Genomic DNA, 23,670 nt, shown 5'->3' with positions numbered 1-23,670 from the left:
CAGGCCGGATGAGGGGTGATGTGAAGGTGGTGGAGAGGTGGCGCTTTGTAACGAAGAGGTTCCAGTGGGGTTTGAGGGGAAGTCTCGGTGTTGAGGTGGATTCAGGCCGGATGAGGGGTGATGTGAAGGTGGTGGAGAGGTGGCGCTTTGTAACGAAGAGGTTCCAGTGGTGTTTGAGGGGAAGTCTCGGTGTTGAGGTGGATTCAGGCCGGATGAGGGGTGATGTGAAGGTGGTGGAGAGGTGGCGCTTTGTAACGAAGAGGTTCCAGTGGGGTTTGAGGGGAAATCTCGGTGTTGAGGTGGATTCAGGCCGGATGAGGGGTGATGTGAAGGTGGTGGAGAGGTGGCGCTTTGTAACAAAGAGGTTCCAGTGGGGTTTGAGGGGAAGTCTCGGTGTTGAGGTGGATTCAGGCCGGATGAGGGGTGATGTGATGGTGGTAGAGAGGTGGCGCTTTGTAACGAAGAGGCTCCAGTGGGGTTTGAGGGGTTTGAGGGGAAGTCTCGTTGTTGAGGTGGATTCAGGCCAGATGAGGGGTGATGTGACGGTGGTGGAGAGGTGGCGCTTTGTAACGAAGATGCTCCAGTGGGGTTTGAGGGGAAGTCTCGGTGTTGAGGTGGATTCAGGCCGGATGAGGGGTGATGTGAAGGTGGTGGAAAGGTGGCGCTTTGTAATGAAGAGGTTCCAGTGGGTTTTGAGGGGAAGTCTCGGTGTTGAGGTGGATTCAGGCCGGATGAGGGGTGATGTGAAGGTGGTGGAGAGGTGGCGCTTTGTAACGAAGTGGTTCCAGTGGGGTTTGAGGGGTTTGAGGGGAAGACTCGGTGTTAAGGTGGATTCAGGCTGGATGAGGGGTGATGTGAAGGTGGTGGAGAGGTGGCGCTTTGTAACGAAGAGGCTCCAGTGGGGTTTGAGGGAAATCTCGGTGTTGAGGTGGATTCAGGCCGGATGAGGGGTGATGTGACGGGTGGTGGAGAGGTGGCGCTTTGTAACAAAGAGGTTCCAGTGGGGTTTGAGGGGTTTGAGGGGAAGTCTCGGTGTTGAGGTGGATTCAGGCCGGATGAGGGGTGATGTGACGGTGGTGGAGAGGTGGCGCTTTGTAACAAAGAGGTTCCAGTGGGGTTTGAGGGGTTTGAGGGGAAGTCTCGGTGTTGAGGTGGATTCAGGCCGGATGAGGGGTGATGTGAAGGTGGTGGAGAGGTGGCGCTTTGTAACGAAGAGGTTCCAGTGGGGTTTGAGGGGAAGTCTCGGTGTTGAGGTGGATTCAGGCCGGATGAGGGGTGATGTGACGGTGGTGGAGAGGTGGCGCTTTGTAACAAAGAGGTTCCAGTGGGGGTTTGAGGGGAAGTCGCGGTGTTGAGGTGGATTCAGGCCGGATGAGCGGTGATGTGAAGGTGGTGGAGAGGTGGCGCTTTGTAACGAAGAGATTCCAGTGGGGTTTGAGGGATTTGAGGGGAAATCTCGGTGTTGAGGTGGATTCAGGCCGGATCAGGGGTGATGTGACGGTGTTAGAGAGGTGGCGCTTTGTAACGAAGTGGTTCCAGTGGGGTTTGAGGGGAAGTCTCGGTGTTAAGGTGGATTCAGGCCGGATGAGGGGTGATGTGAAGGTGGTGGAGAGGGTGGCGCTTTGTAACGAAGAGGCTCCAGTGGGGTTTGAGGGGAAGTCTCGGTGTTGAGGTGGATTCAGGCCGGATGAGGGGTGATGTGAAGGTGGTGGAGAGGTGGCGCTTTGTAACGAAGAGGTTCCAGTGGGGTTTGAGGGGAAGTCTCGGTGTTGAGGTGGATTCAGGCCGGATGAGGGGTGATGTGAAGGTGGTGGAGAGGGTGGCGCTTTGTAACGAAGAGGTTCCAGTGGGGTTTGAGGGGAAGTCTCGGTGTTGAGGTGGATTCAGGCCGGATGAGGGGCGATGTGACGGTGGTGGAGAGGTGGCGCTTTGTAACGAAGAGGTTCCAGTGGGGTTTGAGGGGTTTGAGTGGAAGTCTCGGTGTTGAGGTGGATTCAGGCCGGATGAGGGGTGATGTGAAGGTGGTGGAGAGGTGGCGCTTTGTAACGAAGAGGTTCCAGTGGGGTTTGAGGGGAAGTCTCGGTGTTGAGGTGGATTCAGGCCGGATGAGGGGTGATGTGACGGTGGTGGAGAGGTGGCGCTTTGTAACAAAGAGGTTCCAGTGGGGTTTGAGGGGTTTGAGGGGAAGTCTCGGTGTTGAGGTGGATTCAGGCCGGATCAGGGGTGATGTGACGGTGTTAGAGAGGTGGCGCTTTGTAACGAAGTGGTTCCAGTGGGGTTTGAGGGGAAGTCTCGGTGTTAAGGTGGATTCAGGCCGGATGAGGGGTGATGTGAAGGTGGTGGAGAGGTGGCGCTTTGTAACGAAGAGGCTCCAGTGGGGTTTGAGGGGAAGTCTCGGTGTTGAGGTGGATTCAGGCCGGATGAGGGGGTGATGTGAAGGTGGTGGAGAGGTGGCGCTTTGTAACGAAGAGGTTCCAGTGGTGTTTGAGGGGAAGTCTCGGTGTTGAGGTGGATTCAGGCCGGATGAGGGGTGATGTGAAGGTGGTGGAGAGGTGGCGCTTTGTAACGAAGAGGTTCCAGTGGGGTTTGAGGGGAAATCTCGGTGTTGAGGTGGATTCAGGCCGGATGAGGGGTGATGTGAAGGTGGTGGAGAGGTGGCGCTTTGTAACAAAGAGGTTCCAGTGGGGTTTGAGGGGAAGTCTCGGTGTTGAGGTGGATTCAGGCCGGATGAGGGGTGATGTGATGGTGGTAGAGAGGTGGCGCTTTGTAACGAAGATGCTCCAGTGGGGTTTGAGGGGTTTGAGGGGAAGTCTCGTTGTTGAGGTGGATTCAGGCCAGATGAGGGGTGATGTGACGGTGGTGGAGAGGTGGCGCTTTGTAACGAAGATGCTCCAGTGGGGTTTGAGGGGAAGTCTCGGTGTTGAGGTGGATTCAGGCCGGATGAGGGGTGATGTGAAGGTGGTGGAAAGGTGGCGCTTTGTAATGAAGAGGTTCCAGTGGGTTTTGAGGGGAAGTCTCGGTGTTGAGGTGGATTCAGGCCGGATGAGGGGTGATGTGAAGGTGGTGGAGAGGTGGCGCTTTGTAACGAAGTGGTTCCAGTGGGGTTTGAGGGGTTTGAGGGGAAGACTCGGTGTTAAGGTGGATTCAGGCTGGATGAGGGGTGATGTGAAGGTGGTGGAGAGGTGGCGCTTTGTAACGAAGAGGCTCCAGTGGGGTTTGAGGGGAAATCTCGGTGTTGAGGTGGATTCAGGCCGGATGAGGGGGTGATGTGAAGGTGGTGGAGAAGAGGTGGCGCTTTGTAACAAAGAGGTTCCAGTGGGGTTTTAGGGGTTTGAGGGGAAGTCTCGTTGTTGAGGTGGATTCAGGCCGGATGAGGGGTGATGTGAAGGTGGTGGAGAGGTGGCGCTTTGTAACGAAGAGGTTCCAGTGGGTTTGAGGGGTTTGAGGGGAAGTCTCGGTGTTGAGGTGGATTCAGGCCGGATGAGGGGTGATGTGAAGGTGGTGGAGAGGTGGCGCTTTGTAACGAAGAGGTTCCAGTGGGGATTGAGGGGAAGTCTCGGTGTTGAGGTGGATTCAGGCCGGATGAGGGGTGATGTGAAGGTGGTGGAGAGGTGGCGCTTTGTAACAAAGAGGTTCCAGTGGGGTTTGAGGGGAAATCTCGGTGTTGAAGTGGATTCAGGCCGGATGAGGGGTGATGTGACGGTGGTGGAGAGGTGGCGCTTTGTAACGAAGAGGTTCCAGTGGGGTTTGAGGGGTTTGAGGGGAAGTCTCGGTGTTGAGGTGGATTCAGGCCGGATGAGGGGTGATGTGAAGGTGGTGGAGAGGTGGCGCTTTGTAACGAAGAGGTTCCAGTGGGGTTTGAGGGGAAGTCTCGGTGTTGAGGTGGATTCAGGCCGGATGAGGGGTGATGTGACGGTGGTGGAGAGGTGGCGCTTTGTAACAAAGAGGTTCCAGTGGGGTTTGAGGGGAAGTCGCGGTGTTGAGGTGGATTCAGGCCGGATGAGCGGTGATGTGAAGGTGGTGGAGAGGTGGCGCTTTGTAACGAAGAGATTCCATTGGGGTTTGAGGGATTTGAGGGGAAATCTCGGTGTTGAGGTGGATTCAGGCCGGATCAGGGGTGATGTGACGGTGTTAGAGAGGTGGCGCATTGTAACGAAGTGGTTCCAGTGGGGTTTGAGGGGAAGTCTCGGTGTTAAGGTGGATTCAGGCCGGATGAGGGGTGATGTGAAGGTGGTGGAGAGGTGGCGCTTTGTAACGAAGAGGCTCCAGTGGGGTTTGAGGGGAAGTCTCGGTGTTGAGGTGGATTCAGGCCGGAATAGGGGTGATGTGAAGGTGGTGGAGAGGTGGCGCTTTGTAACGATGAGGTTCCAGTGGGGTTTGAGGGGAAGTCTCGGTGTTGAGGTGGATTCAGGCCGGATGAGGGGTGATGTGAAGGTGGTGGAGAGGTGGCGCTTTGTAACGAAGAGGTTCCAGTGGGGTTTGAGGGGAAGTCTCGGTGTTGAGGTGGATTCAGGCCGGATGAGGGGCGATGTGACGGTGGTGGAGAGGTGGCGCTTTGTAACGAAGAGGTTCCAGTGGGGTTTGAGGGGTTTGAGTGGAAGTCTCGGTGTTGAGGTGGATTCAGGCCGGATGAGGGGTGATGTGAAGGTGGTGGAGAGGTGGCGCTTTGTAACGAAGAGGTTCCAGTGGGGTTTGAGGGGAAGTCTCGGTGTTGAGGTGGATTCAGGGCCGGATGAGGGGTGATGTGACGGTGGTGGAGAGGTGGCGCTTTGTAACAAAGAGGTTCCAGTGGGGTTTGAGGGGTTTGAGGGGAATTCTCGGTGTTGAGGTGGATTCAGGCCGGATGAGGGGTGATGTGAAGGTGGTGGAGAGGTGGCGCTTTGTAACGAAGAGGTTCCAGTGGGGTTTGAAGGATTTGAGGGGAAATCTCGGTGTTGAGGTGGATTCAGGCCGGATCAGGGGTGATGTGACGGTGTTAGAGAGGTGGCGCTTTGTAACGAAGTGGTTCCAGTGGGGTTTGAGGGTAAGTCTCGGTGTTAAGGTGGATTCAGGCCGGATGAGGGGTGATGTGAAGGTGGTGGAGAGGTGGCGCTTTGTAACGAAGAGGCTCCAGTGGGGTTTGAGGGGAAGTCTTGGTGTTGAGGTGGATTCAGGCCGGATGAGGGGTGATGTGAAGGTGGTGGAGAGGTGGCGCTTTGTAACGAAGAGGTTCCAGTGGGGTTTGAGGGGAAATCTCGGTGTTGAGGTGGATTCAGGCCGGATGAGGGGTGATGTGAAGCTGGTGGAGAGGTGGCGCTTTGTAACAAAGAGGTTCCAGTGGGGTTTGAGGGGAAGTCTCGGTGTTGAGGTGGATTCAGGCCGGATGAGGGGTGATGTGACGGTGGTAGAGAGGTGGCGCTTTGTAACGAAGAGGCTCCAGTGGGGTTGAGGGGTTTGAGGGGAAGTCTCGTTGTTGAGGTGGATTCAGGCCAGATGAGGGGTGATGTGACGGTGGTGGAGAGGTGGCGCTTTGTAACGAAGATGCTCCAGTGGGGTTTGAGGGGAAGTCTCGGTGTTGAGGTGGATTCAGGCCGGATGAGGGGTGATGTGAAGGTGGTGGAGAGGTGGCGCTTTGTAACGATGAGGTTCCAGTGGGGTTTGAGGGGAAGTCTCGGTGTTGAGGTGGATTCAGGCCGGATGAGGGGTGATGTGAAGGTGGTAGAGAGGTGGCGCTTTGTAACGAAGAGGCTCCAGTGGGGTTTGAGGGGTTTGAGGGGAAGTCTCGGTGTTGAGGTGGATTCAGGCCGGATGAGGGGTGACGTGAAGGTGGTGGAGAGGGTGGCGCTTTGTAACGATGAGGTTCCAGTGGGGTTTGAGGGGAAGTCTCGGTGTTGAGGTGGATTCAGGCCGGATGAGGGGTGATGTGAAGGTGGTGGAGAGGTGGCGCTTTGTAACGAAGAGGTTCCAGTGGGGTTTGAGGGGAAGTCTCGGTGTTGAGGTGGATTCAGGCCGGATGAGGGGCGATGTGACGGTGGTGGAGAGGTGGCGCTTTGTAACAAAGAGGTTCCAGTGGGGTTTGAGGGGTTTGAGTGGAAGTCTCGGTGTTGAGGTGGATTCAGGCCGGATGAGGGGTGATGTGAAGGTGGTGGAGAGGTGGCGCTTTGTAACGAAGAGGTTCCAGTGGGGTTTGAGGGGAAGTCTCGGTGTTGAGGTGGATTCAGGCCGGATGAGGGGTGATGTGACGGTGGTGGAGAGGTGGCGCTTTGTAACAAAGAGGTTCCAGTGGGGTTTGAGGGGTTTGAGGGGAATTCTCGGTGTTGAGGTGGATTCAGGCCGGATGAGGGGTGATGTGAAGGTGGTGGAGAGGTGGCGCTTTGTAACGAAGAGGTTCCAGTGGGGTTTGAGGGATTTGAGGGGAAATCTCGGTGTTGAGGTGGATTCAGGCCGGATCAGGGGTGATGTGACGGTGTTAGAGAGGTGGCGCTTTGTAACGAAGTGGTTCCAGTGGGGTTTGAGGGTAAGTCTCGGTGTTAAGGTGGATTCAGGCCGGATGAGGGGTGATGTGAAGGTGGTGGAGAGGTGGCGCTTTGTAACGAAGAGGCTCCAGTGGGGTTTGAGGGGAAGTCTCGGTGTTGAGGTGGATTCAGGCCGGATGAGGGGTGATGTGAAGGTGGTGGAGAGGTGGCGCTTTGTAACGAAGAGGTTCCAGTGGGGTTTGAGGGGAAGTCTCGGTGGTGAGGTGGATTCAGGCCGGATGAGGGGTGATGTGAAGGTGGTGGAGAGGTGGCGCTTTGTAACGAAGAGGTTCCAGTGGTGTTTGAGGGGAAGTCTTGGTGTTGAGGTGGATTCAGGCCGGATGAGGGGTGATGTGAAGGTGGTGGAGAGGTGGCGCTTTGTAACGAAGAGGTTCCAGTGGGGTTTGAGGGGAAATCTCGGTGTTGAGGTGGATTCAGGCCGATGAGGGGTGATGTGAAGGTGGTGGAGAGGTGGCGCTTTGTAACAAAGAGGTTCCAGTGGGGTTTGAGGGGAAGTCTCGGTGTTGAGGTGGATTCAGGCCGGATGAGGGGTGATGTGACGGTGGTAGAGAGGTGGCGCTTTGTAACGAAGAGGCTCCAGTGGGGTTTGAGGGGTTTGAGGGGAAGTCTCGGTGTTGAGGTGGATTCAGGCCGGATGAGGGGTGATGTGAAGGTGGTGGAAAGGTGGCGCTTTGTAATGAAGAGGTTCCAGTGGGTTTTGAGGGGAAGTCTCGGTGTTGAGGTGGATTCAGGCCGGATGAGGGGTGATGTGAAGGTGGTGGAGAGGTGGCGCTTTGTAACAAAGAGGTTCCAGTGGGGTTTGAGGGGTTTGAGGGGAAGTCTCGGTGTTGAGGTGGATTCAGGCCGGATGAGGGGTGATGTGAAGGTGGTGGAGAGGTGGCGCTTTGTAACGAAGAGGTTCCAGTGGGGTTTGAGGGGAAGACTCGGTGTTGAGGTGGATTCAGGCCGGATGAGGGGTGATGTGAAGGTGGTGGAGAGGTGGCGCTTTGTAACGAAGAGGTTCCAGTGGGGTTTGAGGGGAAGTCTCGGTGTTGAGGTGGATTCAGGCCGGATGAGGGGTGATGTGACGGTGGTGGAGAGGTGGCGCTTTGTAACGAAGAGGTTCCAGTGGGGTTTGAGGGGTTTGAGGGGAAGTCTCGGTGTTGAGGTGGATTCAGGCCGGATGAGGGGTGATGTGACAGTGGTGGAGAGGTGGCGCTTTGTAACAAAGAGGTTCCAGTGGGGTTTGAGGGGTTTGAGGGGAAGTCTCGGTGTTGAGGTGGATTCAGGCCGGATGAGGGGTGATGTGAAGGTGGTGGAGAGGTGGCGCTTTGTAACGAAGAGGTTCCAGTGGGGTTTGAGGGGAAGTCTCGGTGTTGAGGTGGATTCAGGCCGGATGAGGGGTGATGTGACGGTGGTGGAGAGGTGGCGCTTTGTAACAAAGAGGTTCCAGTGGGGTTTGAGGGGTTTGAGGGGAAGTCTCGGTGTTGAGGTCGATTCAGGCCGGATGAGGGGTGATGTGAAGGTGGTGGAGAGGTGGCGCTTTGTAACAAAGAGGTTCCAGTGTGGTTTGAGGGGTTTGAGGGGAAGTCTCGGTGTTGAGGTGGATTCAGGCCGGATGAGGGGTGATGTGAAGGTGGTGGAGAGGTGGCGCTTTGTAACAAAGAGGTTCCAGTGGGGTTTGAGGGGAAGTCTCGGTGTTGAGGTGGATTCAGGCCGGATGAGGGGTGATGTGAAGGTGGTGGAGAGGTGGCGCTTTGTAACGAAGAGGTTCCAGTGGGGTTTGAGGGGAAATCTCGGTGTTGAGGTGGATTCAGGCCGTATCAGGGGTGATGTGACGGTGTTAGAGAGGTGGCGCTTTGTAACGAAGTGGTTCCAGTGGGGTTTGAGGGGTTTGAGGGGAAGTCTCGGTGTTAAGGTGGATTCAGGCTGGATGAGGGGTGATGTGAAGGTGGTGGAGAGGTGGCGCTTTGTAACGAAGAGGCTCCAGTGGGGTTTGAGGGGAAATCTCGGTGTTGAGGTGGATTCAGGCCGGATGAGGGGTGATGTGAAGGTGGTGGAGAGGTGGCGCTTTGTAACAAAGAGGTTCCAGTGGGGTTTTAGGGGTTTGAGGGGAAGTCTCGTTGTTGAGGTGGATTCAGGCCGGATGAGGGGTGATGTGAAGGTGGTGGAGAGGTGGCGCTTTGTAACGAAGAGGTTCCAGTGGGGTTTGAGGGGTTTGAGGGGAAATCTCGGTGTTGAGGTGGATTCAGGCCGGATGAGGGGTGATGTGACGGTGTTAGAGAGGTGGCGCTTTGTAACGAAGTGGTTCCAGTGGGGTTTGAGGGGTTTGAGGGGAAGTCTCGGTGTTGAGGTGGATTCAGGCCGGATGAGGGGTGATGTGAAGGTGGTGGAGAGGTGGCGCTTTGTAACAAAGAGGTTCCAGTGGGGTTTGAGGGGTTTGAGGGGAAGTCTCGGTGTTGAGGTGGATTCAGGCCGGATGAGGGGTGATGTGAAGGTGGTGGAGAGGTGGCGCTTTGTAACGAAGAGGTTCCAGTGGGGTTTGAGGGGAAGTCTCGGTGTTGAGGTGGATTCAGGCGGATGAGGGGTGATGTGAAGGTGGTGGAGAGGTGGCGCTTTGTAACAAAGAGGTTCCAGTGGGGTTTGAGGGGAAGTCTCGGTGTTGAAGTGGATTCAGGCCGGATGAGGGGTGATGTGACGGTGGTAGAGAGGTGGCGCTTTGTAACGAAGAGGCTCCAGTGGGGTTTGAGGGGTTTGAGGGGAAGTCTCGGTGTTGAGGTGGATTCAGGCCAGATGAGGGGTGATGTGACGTTGGTGGAGAGGTGGCGCTTTGTAACGAAGAGGCTCCAGTGGGGTTTGAGGGGAAGTCTCGGTGTTGAGGTGGATTCAGGCCGGATGACGGGTGATGTGAAGGTGGTGGAGAGGTGGCGCTTTGTAACAAACAGGTTCCTGTGGGGTTTGAGGGGTTTGAGGGGAAGTCTCGGTGTTGAGGTGTATTCAGGCCGGATGAGGGGTGATGTGAAGGTGGTGGAGAGGTGGCGCTTTGTAACGAAGAGGTTCCAGTGGGGTTTGAGGGGAAGTCTCGGTGTTGAGGTGGATTCAGGCCGAATGAGGGGTGATGTGAAGGTGGTGGAGAGGTGGCGCTTTGTAACGAAGAGGTTCCAGTGGGGTTTGAGGGGAAGTCTCGGTGTTGAGGTGGATTCAGGCCGGATGAGGGGTGATGTGACGGTGGTGGAGAGGTGGCGCTTTGTAACAAAGAGGTTCCAGTGGGGTTTGAGGGGTTTGAGGGGAAGTCTCGGTGTTGAGGTGGATTCAGGCCGGATGAGGGGTGATGTGACGGTGGTGGAGAGGTGGCGCTTTGTAACAAAGAGGTTCCAGTGGGGTTTGAGGGGTTTGAGGGGAAGTCTCGGTGTTGAGGTGGATTCAGGCCGGATGAGGGGTGATGTGAAGGTGGTGGAGAGGTGGCGCTTTGTAACGAAGAGGTTCCAGTGGGGTTTGAGGGGAAGTCTCGGTGTTGAGGTGGATTCAGGCCGGATGAGGGGTGATGTGACGGTGGTGGAGAGGTGGCGCTTTGTAACAAAGAGGTTCCAGTGGGGTTTGAGGGGAAGTCGCGGTGTTGAGGTGGATTCAGGCCGGATGAGCGGTGATGTGAAGGTGGTGGAGAGGTGGCGCTTTGTAACGAAGAGATTCCAGTGGGGTTTGAGGGATTTGAGGGGAAATCTCGGTGTTGAGGTGGATTCAGGCCGGATCAGGGGTGATGTGACGGTGTTAGAGAGGTGGCGCTTTGTAACGAAGTGGTTCCAGTGGGGTTTGAGGGGAAGTCTCGGTGTTAAGGTGGATTCAGGCCGGATGAGGGGTGATGTGAAGGTGGTGGAGAGGTGGCGCTTTGTAACGAAGAGGCTCCAGTGGGGTTTGAGGGGAAGTCTCGGTGTTGAGGTGGATTCAGGCCGGATGAGGGGTGATGTGAAGGTGGTGGAGAGGTGGCGCTTTGTAACGAAGAGGTTCCAGTGGGGTTTGAGGGGAAGTCTCGGTGTTGAGGTGGATTCAGGCCGGATGAGGGGTGATGTGAAGGTGGTGGAGAGGTGGCGCTTTGTAACGAAGAGGTTCCAGTGGGGGTTTGAGGGGAAGTCTCGGTGTTGAGGTGGATTCAGGCCGGATGAGGGGCGATGTGACGGTGGTGGAGAGGTGGCGCTTTGTAACGAAGAGGTTCCAGTGGGGTTTGAGGGGTTTTGAGTGGAAGTCTCGGTGTTGAGGTGGATTCAGGCCGGATGAGGGGTGATGTGAAGGTGGTGGAGAGGTGGCGCTTTGTAACGAAGAGGTTCCAGTGGGGTTTGAGGGGAAGTCTCGGTGTTGAGGTGGATTCAGGCCGGATGAGGGGTGATGTGACGGTGGTGGAGAGGTGGCGCTTTGTAACAAAGAGGTTCCAGTGGGGTTTGAGGGGTTTGAGGGGAAGTCTCGGTGTTGAGGTGGATTCAGGCCGGATGAGGGGTGATGTGAAGGTGGTGGAGAGGTGGCGCTTTGTAACGAAGAGGTTCCAGTGGGGTTTGAGGGATTTGAGGGGAAATCTCGGTGTTGAGGTGGATTCAGGCCGGATCAGGGGTGATGTGACGGTGTTAGAGAGGTGGCGCTTTGTAACGAAGTGGTTCCAGTGGGGTTTGAGGGGAAGTCTCGGTGTTAAGGTGGATTCAGGCCGGATGAGGGGTGATGTGAAGGTGGTGGAGAGGTGGCGCTTTGTAACGAAGAGGCTCCAGTGGGGTTTGAGGGGAAGTCTCGGTGTTGAGGTGGATTCAGGCCGGATGAGGGTTGATGTGAAGGTGGTGGAGAGGTGGCGCTTTGTAACGAAGAGGTTCCAGTGGGGTTTGAGGGGAAGTCTCGGTGTTGAGGTGGATTCAGGCCGGATGAGGGGTGATGTGAAGGTGGTGGAGAGGTGGCGCTTTGTAACGAAGAGGCTCCAGTGGTGTTTGAGGGGAAGTCTCGGTGTTGAGGTGGATTCAGGCCAGATGAGGGGTGATGTGAAGGTGGTGGAGAGGTGGCGCTTTGTAACGAAGAGGTTCCAGTGGGGTTTGAGGGGAAGTCTCGTTGTTGAGGTGGATTCAGGCCGGATGAGGGGTGATGTGACGGTGGTGGAGAGGTGGCGCTTTGTAACAAAGAGGTTCCAGTGGGGTTTGAGGGGCTTGAGGGGAAGTCTCTGTGTTGAGGTGGATTCAGGCCGGATGAGGGGTGATGTGAAGGTGGTGGAGAGGTGGCGATTTGTAACGAAGAGGTTCCAGTGGGGTTTGAGGGGAAGTCTCGGTGTTGAGGTGGATTCAGGCCGGATGAGGGGTGATGTGAAGGTGGTGGAGAGGTGGCGCTTTGTAACGAAGAGGTTCCAGTGGGGTTTGAGGGGAAGTCTCGGTGTTGAGGTGGATTCAGGCCGGATGAGGGGTGATGTGACGGTGGTGGAGAGGTGGCGCTTTGTAACAAAGAGGTTCCAGTGGGGTTTGAGGGGTTTGAGGGGAAGTCTCTGTGTTGAGGTGGATTCAGGCCGGATGAGGGGTGATGTGAAGGTGGTGGAGAGGTGGCGCTTTGTAACGAAGAGGTTCCAGTGGGGTTTGAGGGGAAGTCTCGGTGTTGAGGTGGATTCAGGCCGGATGAGGGGTGATGTGAAGGTGGTGGAGAGGTGGCGCTTTGTAACGAAGAGGTTCCAGTGGGGTTTGAGGGGAAGTCTCGGTGTTGAGGTGGATTCAGGCCGGATGAGTGGCGATGTGACGGTGGTGGAGAGGTGGCGCTTTGTAACGAAGAGGTTCCAGTGGGGTTTGAGGGGTTTGAGTGGAAGTCTCGGTGTTGAGGTGGATTCAGGCCGGATGAGGGGTGATGTGAAGGTGGTGGAGAGGTGGCGCTTTGTAACGAAGAGGTTCCAGTGGGGTTTGAGGGGAAGTCTCTGTGTTGAGGTGGATTCAGGCCGGATGAGGGGTGATGTGACGGTGGTGGAGAGGTGGCGCTTTGTAACAAAGAGGTTCCAGTGGGGTTTGAGGGGTTTGAGGGGAAGTCTCGGTGTTGATGTGGATTCAGGCCGGATGAGGGGTGATGTGAAGGTGGTGGAGAGGTGGCGCTTTGTAACGAAGAGGTTCCAGTGGGGTTTGAGGGGTTTGAGGCGAAGTCTCGGTGTTGAGGTGGATTTAGGCCGGATGAGGGGTGATGTGATGGTGGTGGAGAGGTGGCGCTTTGTAACGAAGAGGTTCCAGTGGGGTTTGAGGGGTTTGAGGGGAAGTCTCGGTGTTGAGGTGGATTCAGACCGGATGAGGGGTGATGTGAAGGTGGTGGAGAGGTGGCGCTTTGTAACAAAGAGGTTCCAGTGGGGTTTGAGGGGAAGTCTCGGTGTTGAGGTGGATTCAGGCCGGATGAGGGGTGATGTGAAGGTGGTGGAGAGGTGGCGCTTTGTAACGAAGAGGTTCCAGTGGGGTTTGAGGGGTTTGAGGGGAAGTCTCGCTGTTGAGGTGGATTCAGGCCGGATGAGGGGTGATGTGAAGGTGGTGGAGAGGTGGCGCTTTGTAACGAAGAGGTTCCAGTGGGGTTTGAGGGGTTTGAGGGGAAGTCTCGGTGTTGAGGTGGATTCAGGCCGGATGAGGGTTGATGTGAAGGTGGTGGAGAGGTTAGGGATTAAGTGGGGTGAGAGATTGGGGTGAAATTTTGTGGTTGGGTGGAGAGACGGGGAAGTTAGAGGGGGAAGGGGGCCATTATAGGCGAAAGCACTCACCTCCTGGAAAACATAGAGCGGGAGGACGAGGAGTGCGAGTAGTAAGTCGGAGACGGCCAGGCTAACGATGAAGATGTTGGTGGCGGTCCGGAGCGATGGCTCGGTGCATACGCTCAGGCAGACGAGCAGATTCCCGGCCAGGATCAACAGGATCAGCAGCGTCCCGAAGACCAGCGCCGGGATGTGGTGACCTAGTAGAGGCGGCTCGGACGCCGTCTCCCCGTTGCTTAAGTTGTTCATAGTCCGCCTGTGGGAATCGGGGAACCCGAGATCAGTGTCAGAGTCTCGGGAAATATCTCCAGGTCCCGGATCAATCTTCAATTCTCGAGATTATTTTCGGGATCTCAAGGTCAGTCCTAAATCCTCAGGTGCAGTTGTATAAAGCCCGGGCATCCCAGACTCCCGGGATCAGACTCAGGTTCCTGGGAATCACTGCGGGTTCAATCCCAGATTCCTGAGAATTGCCTCGGGATCCTGCGAGTAGTCCCAGAACCCTGGGATACCAGATATTTTCTAGGATCTGCGGGGGATAACTCGGGAAATGTGGAAAGGGATCCGGGATGCAATGCCCGTCGCAGTGTCCCGGGACGCCGGTACTAGTCCCTGGAGGCTGGTCGGTGCGCTGTTCAAACGCATCTGAGTGAGCTCCCGGGAGCTGCGCCGGCCGACCCGCTCAATGTTCGTGGGATCTTCTTGTGTCTCGTTCCAGCACTGAAATTCCCACGGCTCCTCATTGGTCACAAAGTCCCGACAGCAGAAATCCGCCCACCTATCCCGGGACTGACCGAGGAACCCTTCCAAGTTAAGGGCTGGCGCTCCCGCCGCCCGACACTGGCCAGACTCCGGGGTTGTGGGAGCTACAGACTGCTGAACCACGGGTAAATCACAGTGCGGGGATTAACACCAGTGCCCTTCCATCGTGTCTGTTAAAACAAACGTAGACAGTACAGCACAGGAAGTCTCTTCGGCCCAAAATGTTCTGCCGGACCAACTAATCTCTCCTGCCTACACAATGTCCATATCCTTCCATTCCCAGATTCCCAGACTCTCAGGGAGCTGAACGTCCAAGGATAGACGGTGTATCGGAAAAATAGGTTAGTAGGCAGAGGGAGTGGTGTGACCCTGTGTATAAGAAATAGTATTAAATCATGTGAAAGGGATGACATAGGATCGGAAGGTATAGAGTCTCTATGGGTTGAGTTAAGAGATGGCAAAGGTAAAAGGACCCTAATGGCAGTTGTATACAGGCCTCCAAACAGCAGCTGGGATGTGTATTACAAATTACAGCAGGAGATAGAAAAGGCGTGTCAGAAGGGCAATGTCATGATAATAGTTGCGGAGTTTAATATGAAAGTGATTGGGAAAGCTATGTCAGTACCGGACCTCAAGAGAGAGAATTTGTTGAATGTCTAAGGGATGACTTTTTAGAACAGCTTGTTGTTGAGCCCACTAGGGGATTGGCTGTGCTGAATTGGGTGTTGTGCAATGATCTGGAGGTGATAAGAGAGCTTAAGGTTAAGGAACCTTAGGGAACAGTGATCACAATATGATTGAATTCACTTTGAAATTTGAGAGGAGAAAATAAAATCCAATGTGTCGGTATTTCAGTGGAATAAAGGAAATTACAATGACATGAGAAGGGATCTGGCCAAAGTTGACAGGAAAGGGACACTAGCAGGAAGGACAGTAGAGCAGCAATGGCTGGAGTTTCTACAAAAAATGAGGGAAGTGCAAGACAGATATATTCCAAATTTCAAAGGGAAGAAGGACACCACCGTGGCTGACAAGTGAAGTCAGAGCCAAAGTAAAAGCAAAAGAGGAAGCGAGTGCCAGTGGGAAGATGGAAGATTGGGAAGCTTTTAAAAACTTGCAGAAGGAAACTAGGAAGGTCATTAAGAAAGGAAGCTAGCGACTCATATCAAAGTAGATACTAAAAGTTTTTTTAAGTACATAAAGGGTAAAAGAGAGTTCAGGGTAGATATAGGACCAATACAAAATGATGCTGGAGGCATTATAATGAGAGATGTAGAGATGGCAGAGGAACTGAATGTGTATTTTGCATCAGTCTTCACAGTGGAAGATGTCTGCAGTATACCGGGCATTGAGTGTCAGGGAAGTGAAGTTTTTGCAGTGAAAATTATGACTGAGAAGGTGCTCAGGAAGCTTAATGGTCTGAGGGTGGATAAATCTCCTAGACTTGATGGAATGCACTCTCGGATTCTGAAGGAAGTAGCTGGAGAGATTGCGGAGGCATTAACAATGAACTTTCACGAATCAATAGATTCTGCCATTGTATCGGATTACTGGAAAATTGCAAATGTTACTCCTCTATTTAAGAAGGGTGGGAGGCAGCAGAAAGGAAACTATAGACCTGTTAGCCTGACATCAGTGGTTGGGAAGTTGTTGGAATTGATTGTTAGGGATGAGATTACGGAGTACCTGGAAGCACATGACAAGATAGGCTAAAGCCAGCATGGTTTCCTGAAAGGAAAATCCTGCCTGACAAACCTACTGCAATTCTTTGAGGAGATTACAAGCAGGGTAGACAAGGAAGATGCAGTGGATGTGGTGTACTTGGATTTTCAGAAGCCTTTGACAAGGTGTCACACAGGAGGCTGCTTAGCAAGATAAGAGCCCATGGAATTACAGGGGCATAACTAGCATGGGTGGAGCATTGGCTGGTTGGCAGAAAACAGAGAATGGGAATAAAGGGATCCTATTCTGGCTTGCTGCCGGTTACCAGTGGAGTTCCATAGGGGTCGGTGCTGGGACCGCTGCTTTTTACGATGTATGTCAATGATTTGGACTTTGGTATTATTGGATTTGTGGCTAAATTTGCCAATGATGCAAAGATAGGTAAGCGGGTAGCGTTGAGGAAACAGAGAGACCACACTTGGAGTATTTGTGTGCAGTTTTGGGCTCCATATTTTAGTAAGGATATACTGACATTGGAGAGGGTTCAGAGAAGATTCACAAGAATGATTCAAGGAATGAAAGGGTTAGTGTATGAGGAATGTCTGGCAGCTCTTGGGCTGTATTCTCTGGAGTTCAGGAGAATGAAGGGGTGAACTCATTCTGAATGTTAAAAGGACTGAACAGATTAGCTATGACAAAGTTATTTCCCATGGTAGGGGATTCTAGGAGAAGAGGGCACAACTTCAGGATTGAAGGACGTCCATTTAGAACTGAGATGCGGAGAAATTCTTGAAATGAATGCTAACGTTGCATTTACCTTCCTCACCACCAACTCTACCTGCAAGTTAACTTTTTGGGTATTCTGCACAAGGACTCCCAAGTCCCTTTGCACCTCAGATTTTTGGATTTTCTCCCCATTTAGCAAATAGTCTATTATCAAATAGTTTATTTCTATTACCAAAGTGCATGACCATGCATTTTCCAACATTGTATTTCATTAGTTTTTCTTTGCCTCAGTATTCACCAGTGAACAGGACCTTAGCAATTGTGGCAATGACACAGCGGACAAACGCTTGAGTGTATAGACATTAAGAAAGAGAATGTGCTGGAGCTCTTGAAAGGTATTAAGTTAGAAAAGTTGCTGGGACCGGATGAGATATACCCCAGGCTGCCTGTGGAAAGCAAGGGAGGAGATTGCTGAGCATCTGGCGATGATCTTTGCATCATTAATAGGGGCGGGAAGAAGTACCAGAGGATTGGGAGGTTGCATACCTTGTTCCCTTGTTCAAGAAAAGGAGTAGAAATAACCCAGGAAATTATAGACCAGTGACTCTTACTTCACTGGTGAGCAAGTTGTTGGAGAAGATCCTGAGAGGCAGGATTTATGAGCATTTGGAGAGACATAATCTGATTAGGGCAGGTCATGCCTTACAAGCCTGATTGAATTCTTTGAGGATGTAACAAACACTTTAATGAAGATAGAGCAGTGGATATAGGGTATATGGATTTCAGTAAGGTATTTGATAACGTACCCCATGCGAGGCTCATTCAGAAAGTAATGAGTCCTGGGATCCAAGGAGACCTTGCTTTGTGGATCCAGAATTGGCTTGAACACAGAAGGCAAAGAGTGGCTGTGGATGGTTCGTATTCTGCATGGAGGCCGGTGACCAGTGGGGTGCCTCAGGGATCTGTTGTTGGACCCCTCCTCTTTGTGATTTTTTAATAAATGACTTGGATGAGGAAGTAGAAGGGTGGATTAGTAAATTTGCTGATGACACAAAAGTTGGGGGTGTTGTGGATAGTCTGGAGGGTTGTCAGAGGTTACTGTGGGACATTGATAGGATGCAGAACTGGGCTGAGACGTGTGAAGTGGCTTTTTCGGTAGGTCAAATTTGAAGAAGGAATATAACATTAATGGTAAGACTCTTGGCAGTGTGGAAGATCAGTCAGATCTTGGGATTCGAGTCCATAGGACACTCAAAGCTGTTGCACAGGTTGACTCTGTGGTTAAGAAAGCATATGGTGTATTGGCCTTCATCAATCATGGGATTGAGTTTAGGAGCCGAGAGATAATGTTGCAGCTATATAGGACCCTGGTCAGACCCCACTTGGAGTACTGTGTTCAGTTCTGGTCACCTCACTACAGGAAGGATGTGGAAACCATAGAAAGAGTGCAGAGGAGATTTACAAGGATGTTGCCTGGATTGGAGAGGATGCCTTATGAGAATAGGTTGAGTGAACTTGGCCTTTTCTCCTTAGAGCGACAGGTTGAGAAGTGAACTGATAGAGATGTATAAGATGATGAGAGGCATTGATCGTGTGGATAGTCAGAGGCTTCTTCCCCAGCTGACATGAGAGGGCATAGATTTAAGTTACTTGGAAGTAGGTACAGAGGGGATGCCAGGGGTAAGTTTTTCACACAGAGTGGTGGGTGCGTGGAATGTACTGCCAGCAATGGTGGTGGAAGCGAATACAATAGGGTCTTTTAAGAGACTTTTAGATAGGTACATGGAGCTTAAAAAAACAGAGGGCTATGCAGTAGGGAAATTCTAGGCAGCTTCTGGAGTAGGTTGCATGGGTCAGCACAACATTGTGGGCTGAAGGGCCTGTAGTGTGCTGTAGACTTTCTGTGTTCTATATTCTATATTTGCCATTTTCTTGCCCATTCTAATTTGTCCAAGTCCTCTGCAGCCTACCTGTTTCTCACTACCTGCCCCTCCACCAGTCTTTATTTCATCTGCAAATTTGGCAACAAAGGCATCTATTGCATCATCTAAATAACTGATATACAGCATAAAAAGAAATGATTGCAACCTGACCCCTGTGGAACACCCCTAGTCACTGGCAGTCATACAGAAAAGGATCCTTTCATTCCCACTCGCTGCCTCCTACCAATCAGCCAGTGCTCTAACCATGTTAGTAACTTTCCTGTAATAGTTAACTTGGTAAGCAGCCTCATGTGTGGCACCTTGTCAAAGGCTTTCTGAAAGTCCAAATATACAACATCCACTGCGTCCCCTTTAGCTATCCAACTTGAAATCTCCTCAAAGAATTCCAAAAAGTTTGTCAGGGAAGATTTCTCTTTTAGTTCACGGAAGGGTTCACGAGCTTCATCCTGAAGTAAATTAAGGACGTCATCCCCCCAAATATCAGTCAGGGTCTATCCAAACCAGAAACACAGGATCAACAGTTCCGTGCGAGCAGCTCTAACTGCGCAAGTCAGAGCTTGTGTTGCTGGTAATCAGCAGGAGCTCAAAAAATGCAGCTACAATCTGCGCAAGGTCATCAAGGCAGCAAAACAACAATACAGGGACAAGATCCAGACACAATTTCCCACCAACAACACACACAGCTTATGGCAAGGTCTGCACACCGTCACAGATTTCAAAGTTAAATGCAGTGGAGTTTCCAACATCACTGCTTCTCTCCCAGATGAGCTCAGTTCGATGTCACCAATACTGAGCCTCTGAGGAGAGCAACTGCCGAAGTGACCTTCACCTTGGTCATCTCTGAGGCTGAAGTAGGCAGGTGTTTCCAACGGGTGGACAGTCCCAAGGCAGCAGGACCAGACGGCATCTCAGGATGAGTACTCAGGATGTGCGCAGCACAACTAGCAGGTGGTTTACAGCCATTTTTAATCTCTCCCTCTCCAGTGTAGAGTGCCCTCCTGCTTCAAAACATCCACCATTGTCCCTGTAGCTAAAAGACCAAGGTAACATGTCTGCACAACTGGTGTCCTGTTGCACTCACCTCAATAATAAGCAAATGTTTTGAGAGGCTGGTCAAGGGTTATATCTGCAGCATGCTACCACCCACACTGGACCCCCTACAATTTGCCTACCAACACAACTGATCAATGGTTGACGCAGGAGCCACTGGTCTACACACCATCCTTACACATCTGGAGAAGAAGGATGCTTATGTGAGAATGTTATTCTTGGATTACAGTTCAGCATTCAACACCATAATTCCCTCCAGGCTTGAAAAGAAGCTCAGAGACCTCGGCCTTCAACCTGCCTTGTGCAGCTGGATCCTGAACTTCCTGTCAGATCACCAGCAGGTGATAAGAGTGGGCTCCCTCACCTCTGCCCCTCCGACCCTCAACACAGGAGCTCCTCAGGGCTGTGTCCTAAGTCCTCTCCTTTACTCTCTGTACACCCATGACTGTGTCACCATCCACAGCTCAAAGCTGCTAATTAAATTTGCTGATGACACTACATTGATTGGCCTCATCTCAATAATGAGGCAGCCTACAGAGAAGAAGCCATCTCTGACACAGTGGTGTCAAGAAAACAACCTCTCCCTCAATGTCACAAAAACAAAGGAGCTGGTTGTGGACTACAGGAGGAATGGAGACAGGCTAACACCTATTGACATGAATAGATCTGAGGTTGAGAGGGTGAACAGCTTTAAGTTCCTCAGCATACACATCACCGATGATCTCACATGATCTGTGCATACTGACTGTGTGGTGAAAAAAGCACAACAGCGCCTCTTTCACCTCAGACACTTGAAGAAGTTTGTTATGAGTCTCCAAATCCTAAGAACTTTGTACAGGGGCACAATTGAGAGTATTCTGACTGGCTGCATCACTGTCTGGTATGGGAAATGTACTTCCCTCAATCGCAGGACTCTGCAGGGAGTGGTGTGGACAGCCCAGCACATCTGTAGATGTGAACTTCCCACTATTCAGGACATTTACAAACACAGATATGTAAAAAGGACCTGAAGGATTATTGAGGACCTGAGTCACACCAACCACAAACTGTTCCAGCTGCTACCATCTGGGAAATGGTACCACAGCATAAAAGCCAGGACCAACAAGCTCCGGGACAGCTTCTTCCACCAGGCCATCAGACTGATTAATTCATGCTGATATAATTGTATTTCTATGTTATATTGACTGTCCTATTGGACAGACTATTTATTACAAATTACTATACATTGCACATTGCTCATTTAGATGGAGACATCATGTAAAGATTTTTATTCCTCATGTATGTGAAGGGTGTAAGAAATAGTCAATTCAATTCAGTTCAAATCTCCTCAAAGCATTCCAAAAGGTTTGTCAGGCAAGATTTTCCCAGAAGGAAACCATGCTGACTGTATCCTATCTTGTCCTGTGTCACCAAGTACTCCATGACCTCATCTTTAACAACTGACTCCAACATCTTTCCAACCACTGAGGTCAGGCTAACTGGTATATAATTTCCTTTCTGTTGCCTTCCTCCTTTCTTAAAGAGTGGAGTGACATTTGCAATTTTCCAGCCCTCTGGCACCATGCCAGAGTCCAATGATTTTCGAAAAATCGTTACTAATGCCTCCACAATCTCTACCACCACCTGTTTCAGATCCTTAGGGTGCAGTTCATCTGGTCTGGGTGACTAACATACCCTTAGTTCTTTCAGATTTTGAGCACCTTCTCCCTTGTAATAGTAACTGCACTCACTCCTCTTCCCTCACACCCTTCAACATCTGGCACACTCCTACTGCCTTCCCCAGTGAACTCAATGAAGACTGATACAAGATATTGATTTAGTTCATCCGCCATCTCCTTGTTTCCCGTTACTCCGGCCTCATTTTCTAGTGGTCCTATATCCACTCTCATCTCTCTTTTATTTTTTACATTCTTGACAAAGCTTTTACTATCCACTTCGATATTGTTTGCTAGCTTGCTTTCATATTTCATCTTTTCCCTTCTAATGATTTTTTTAGTAACTCTCTGTAGGTTTTAAAATCCTGTCTTACCACTTGCTTTGTTGTACGTCCTCTCTTTTGCTTTTACATGAGCTTTGACTTCCCTTGTCAACCACAGTTGTACTATTTTGCCATTTGAGTATTTCTTTAGAACCATAGAAACTTAGAAAACCTGCAGCACAATACAGGCCCTTTGGCCCACAATGCTGTGCAGAACATGTAAGTACTTTAGAAATTACCTAGGGTAAAGCGATATGCTGTGGTACCATGAATCCTCTGTGCCAAATGATGATAGAGGGATGATCAAAATCATCTGCTTTATCACCACCCTATTCCAGGGCCAATTGCTCTGGATCCCATGGGCTCCAATTTTGCCAACCAAGCTCCCAAATGGGATTTTAAGTTATAGGATGGGAATTAAGGCCATTTGGCCCATCAAGTCTGCTCTGCCATTTTATCATGGCTGATCCTTTTTTCCCCTCCCAAAACTCCATTCGCTAGCCTTCTCCCTGTATCCCTTCATGCCCTGACTAATCATGAATCTCTCAACCTTTGCCTTAATATACCAACGTCTTGGCCTCCACCGCCCTCAAACTAAAGAAATTCCTCCTCATGTCCATTCTGAATGAATGTTCCTCTATTCTGAGGCTGTGTCCTCTGGACTTAGACTCGCCCACCATAGGAAATATTCACTCCATCTACGCCCTTCAATATTTGATAGTTTTCAATGAGATCTCCCTTCATTCTTTTGAATTCCACTTAGAACATTCCAAGAGCCATCAATCAGTCCTCACTCTTTCATTCCTGGAATCATTCTTGTGAATCTCCTCTGAACCCTCTCCAATTTTAGCACATCCTTTCTTAGGTAATGGGCCTAAAATTGCCCACGATACTCCATGTGGTCTGATCAATGCCTTAGAAAGCCTCAGCATTACATCTTTGTTTTTATATTCTAGTCCTCTCAAAATGAATGTTAACATTGCCTTTCCTTACTTATGATTGGCTCAACCTGCAAATTAACCTTTAGGCCGGGAACCCTGCGTGAGGACTCCCAAATCACTTTGCACCTCAGATTTTTGAGTTTCTCTCTATTTACAAAATAGTTTCCTCTTTTATTTCTTCTATCAAAGTGCATGACCATACACTTTCTGGCACTGTGTCCCATCTGCCATTTCCTTGCCCATTCTCCTAATCGAAGTACTGCCGTCTCCCTGCTTCTTCAACACTGCCTGCTCCTCAACCTATCTTCGTATCATCCTGTCTATCAGCCACTGCTTTATCCATGCGAGAATCTTTCTTGTAATACCATGGGCCCTTAACTTGTTAAGCATTCTTATGTGTGGCACCTTCAAAACGCCATCTGAAAATGCAAGTACACAACATCAACTGATTCTCCTTTGTCTATCCTGCCTGGTCTTTCTTCAAAGAGTTCCAATAAATTTGTTATGCAAGATTTTCCCTTGAAGAAACGAAGCTGACGATGGCTTATTTTATCAACTGCCTCCAAGTACCCCAAGACCACATTCTTTACAATCGACTTCAACATCTTTCCAATGACTGAGGTCAGTCAAACTGGCCTATAGTTTCCTTTCTTCTGCCTCTCTCCTTTCTTGAAGAGTGGAATGACATTTGTAATTTTCCAGTCTTCTGGAACCATTTTAGAATCTAGAGATTCTTGAAAGATCAATACTAATGTCTCACAATCTCTTCAGCCACCTTTTTCAGAACTGGGGTGTACACCAGATGACTTATCTAACTTCAAACCTTTCAGTTTCCCAAGAACCTTCTCCCTAGTAACTTGACACACTTCATGACCCCTGACACCTGGAACTTCCACCATACTGCTAGTGTCTTCCGCAGTGAAGACTGATGCAAGATACTTATTCAGTTCTCCCACCATTTTGTTTTCCACCATTACTACCTCTCCAGCATCATTTTCCAGGAGTCCGATATCCACACTTGTCACTCTTTTACACTTATGTCTCTGTAGAAACCTCTTTAATATTATTGGCTAGCTTATTTTCATATTCCATCTTTATCTTCTTAATGGCTTTTGAAGAACTTCCCATGAATTTTTGTTGTATTATAGGCCCTCTCTTTGGCTTTTATGTTGGCTCTGACTTCTGTTGTTAGCCACAGTTGGCTTTAGAATACTTCTTCCTTTTTGAGATGTATATATCCTGTGCCCTCCAAAACATTCTGACCCTATGGCACCTCCTTCTAATGATTTGATTCATTATTCTAATGAATAATGTAGATGAACTTGTAGTAACTTACAGTTACAAATTGTCAGGTATGATGTTGTAGGCATCACTGAGTCTTAGCTGC

General features: G+C 51.0%; 1 protein-coding gene across 1 annotated transcript in view; it reads right to left on the bottom strand.

Moving 5' to 3' along the window:
• Window positions 1-13,594, bottom strand: part of LOC140729776 (D(4) dopamine receptor-like) — a 75,980-nt gene extending 62,386 nt beyond the window's left edge. Inside the window, exon 1 of the mRNA XM_073049980.1 lies at window positions 13,231-13,594. Coding sequence (XP_072906081.1) covers window positions 13,231-13,470 — 240 coding nt within the window. The 5' untranslated portion in view covers window positions 13,471-13,594. The remainder of the gene's footprint in view (window positions 1-13,230) is intronic.
• Window positions 13,595-23,670: the final 10,076 nt, after the last annotated feature.

The sequence above is a fragment of the Hemitrygon akajei genome, chromosome 6 (assembly GCF_048418815.1).
Source record: "Hemitrygon akajei chromosome 6, sHemAka1.3, whole genome shotgun sequence".
NCBI lineage: Eukaryota > Metazoa > Chordata > Chondrichthyes > Myliobatiformes > Dasyatidae > Hemitrygon > Hemitrygon akajei.
The sequence above is the reverse complement of the archived record's forward strand: the minus strand, read 5'-3'. Positions and strand labels throughout refer to the sequence as shown.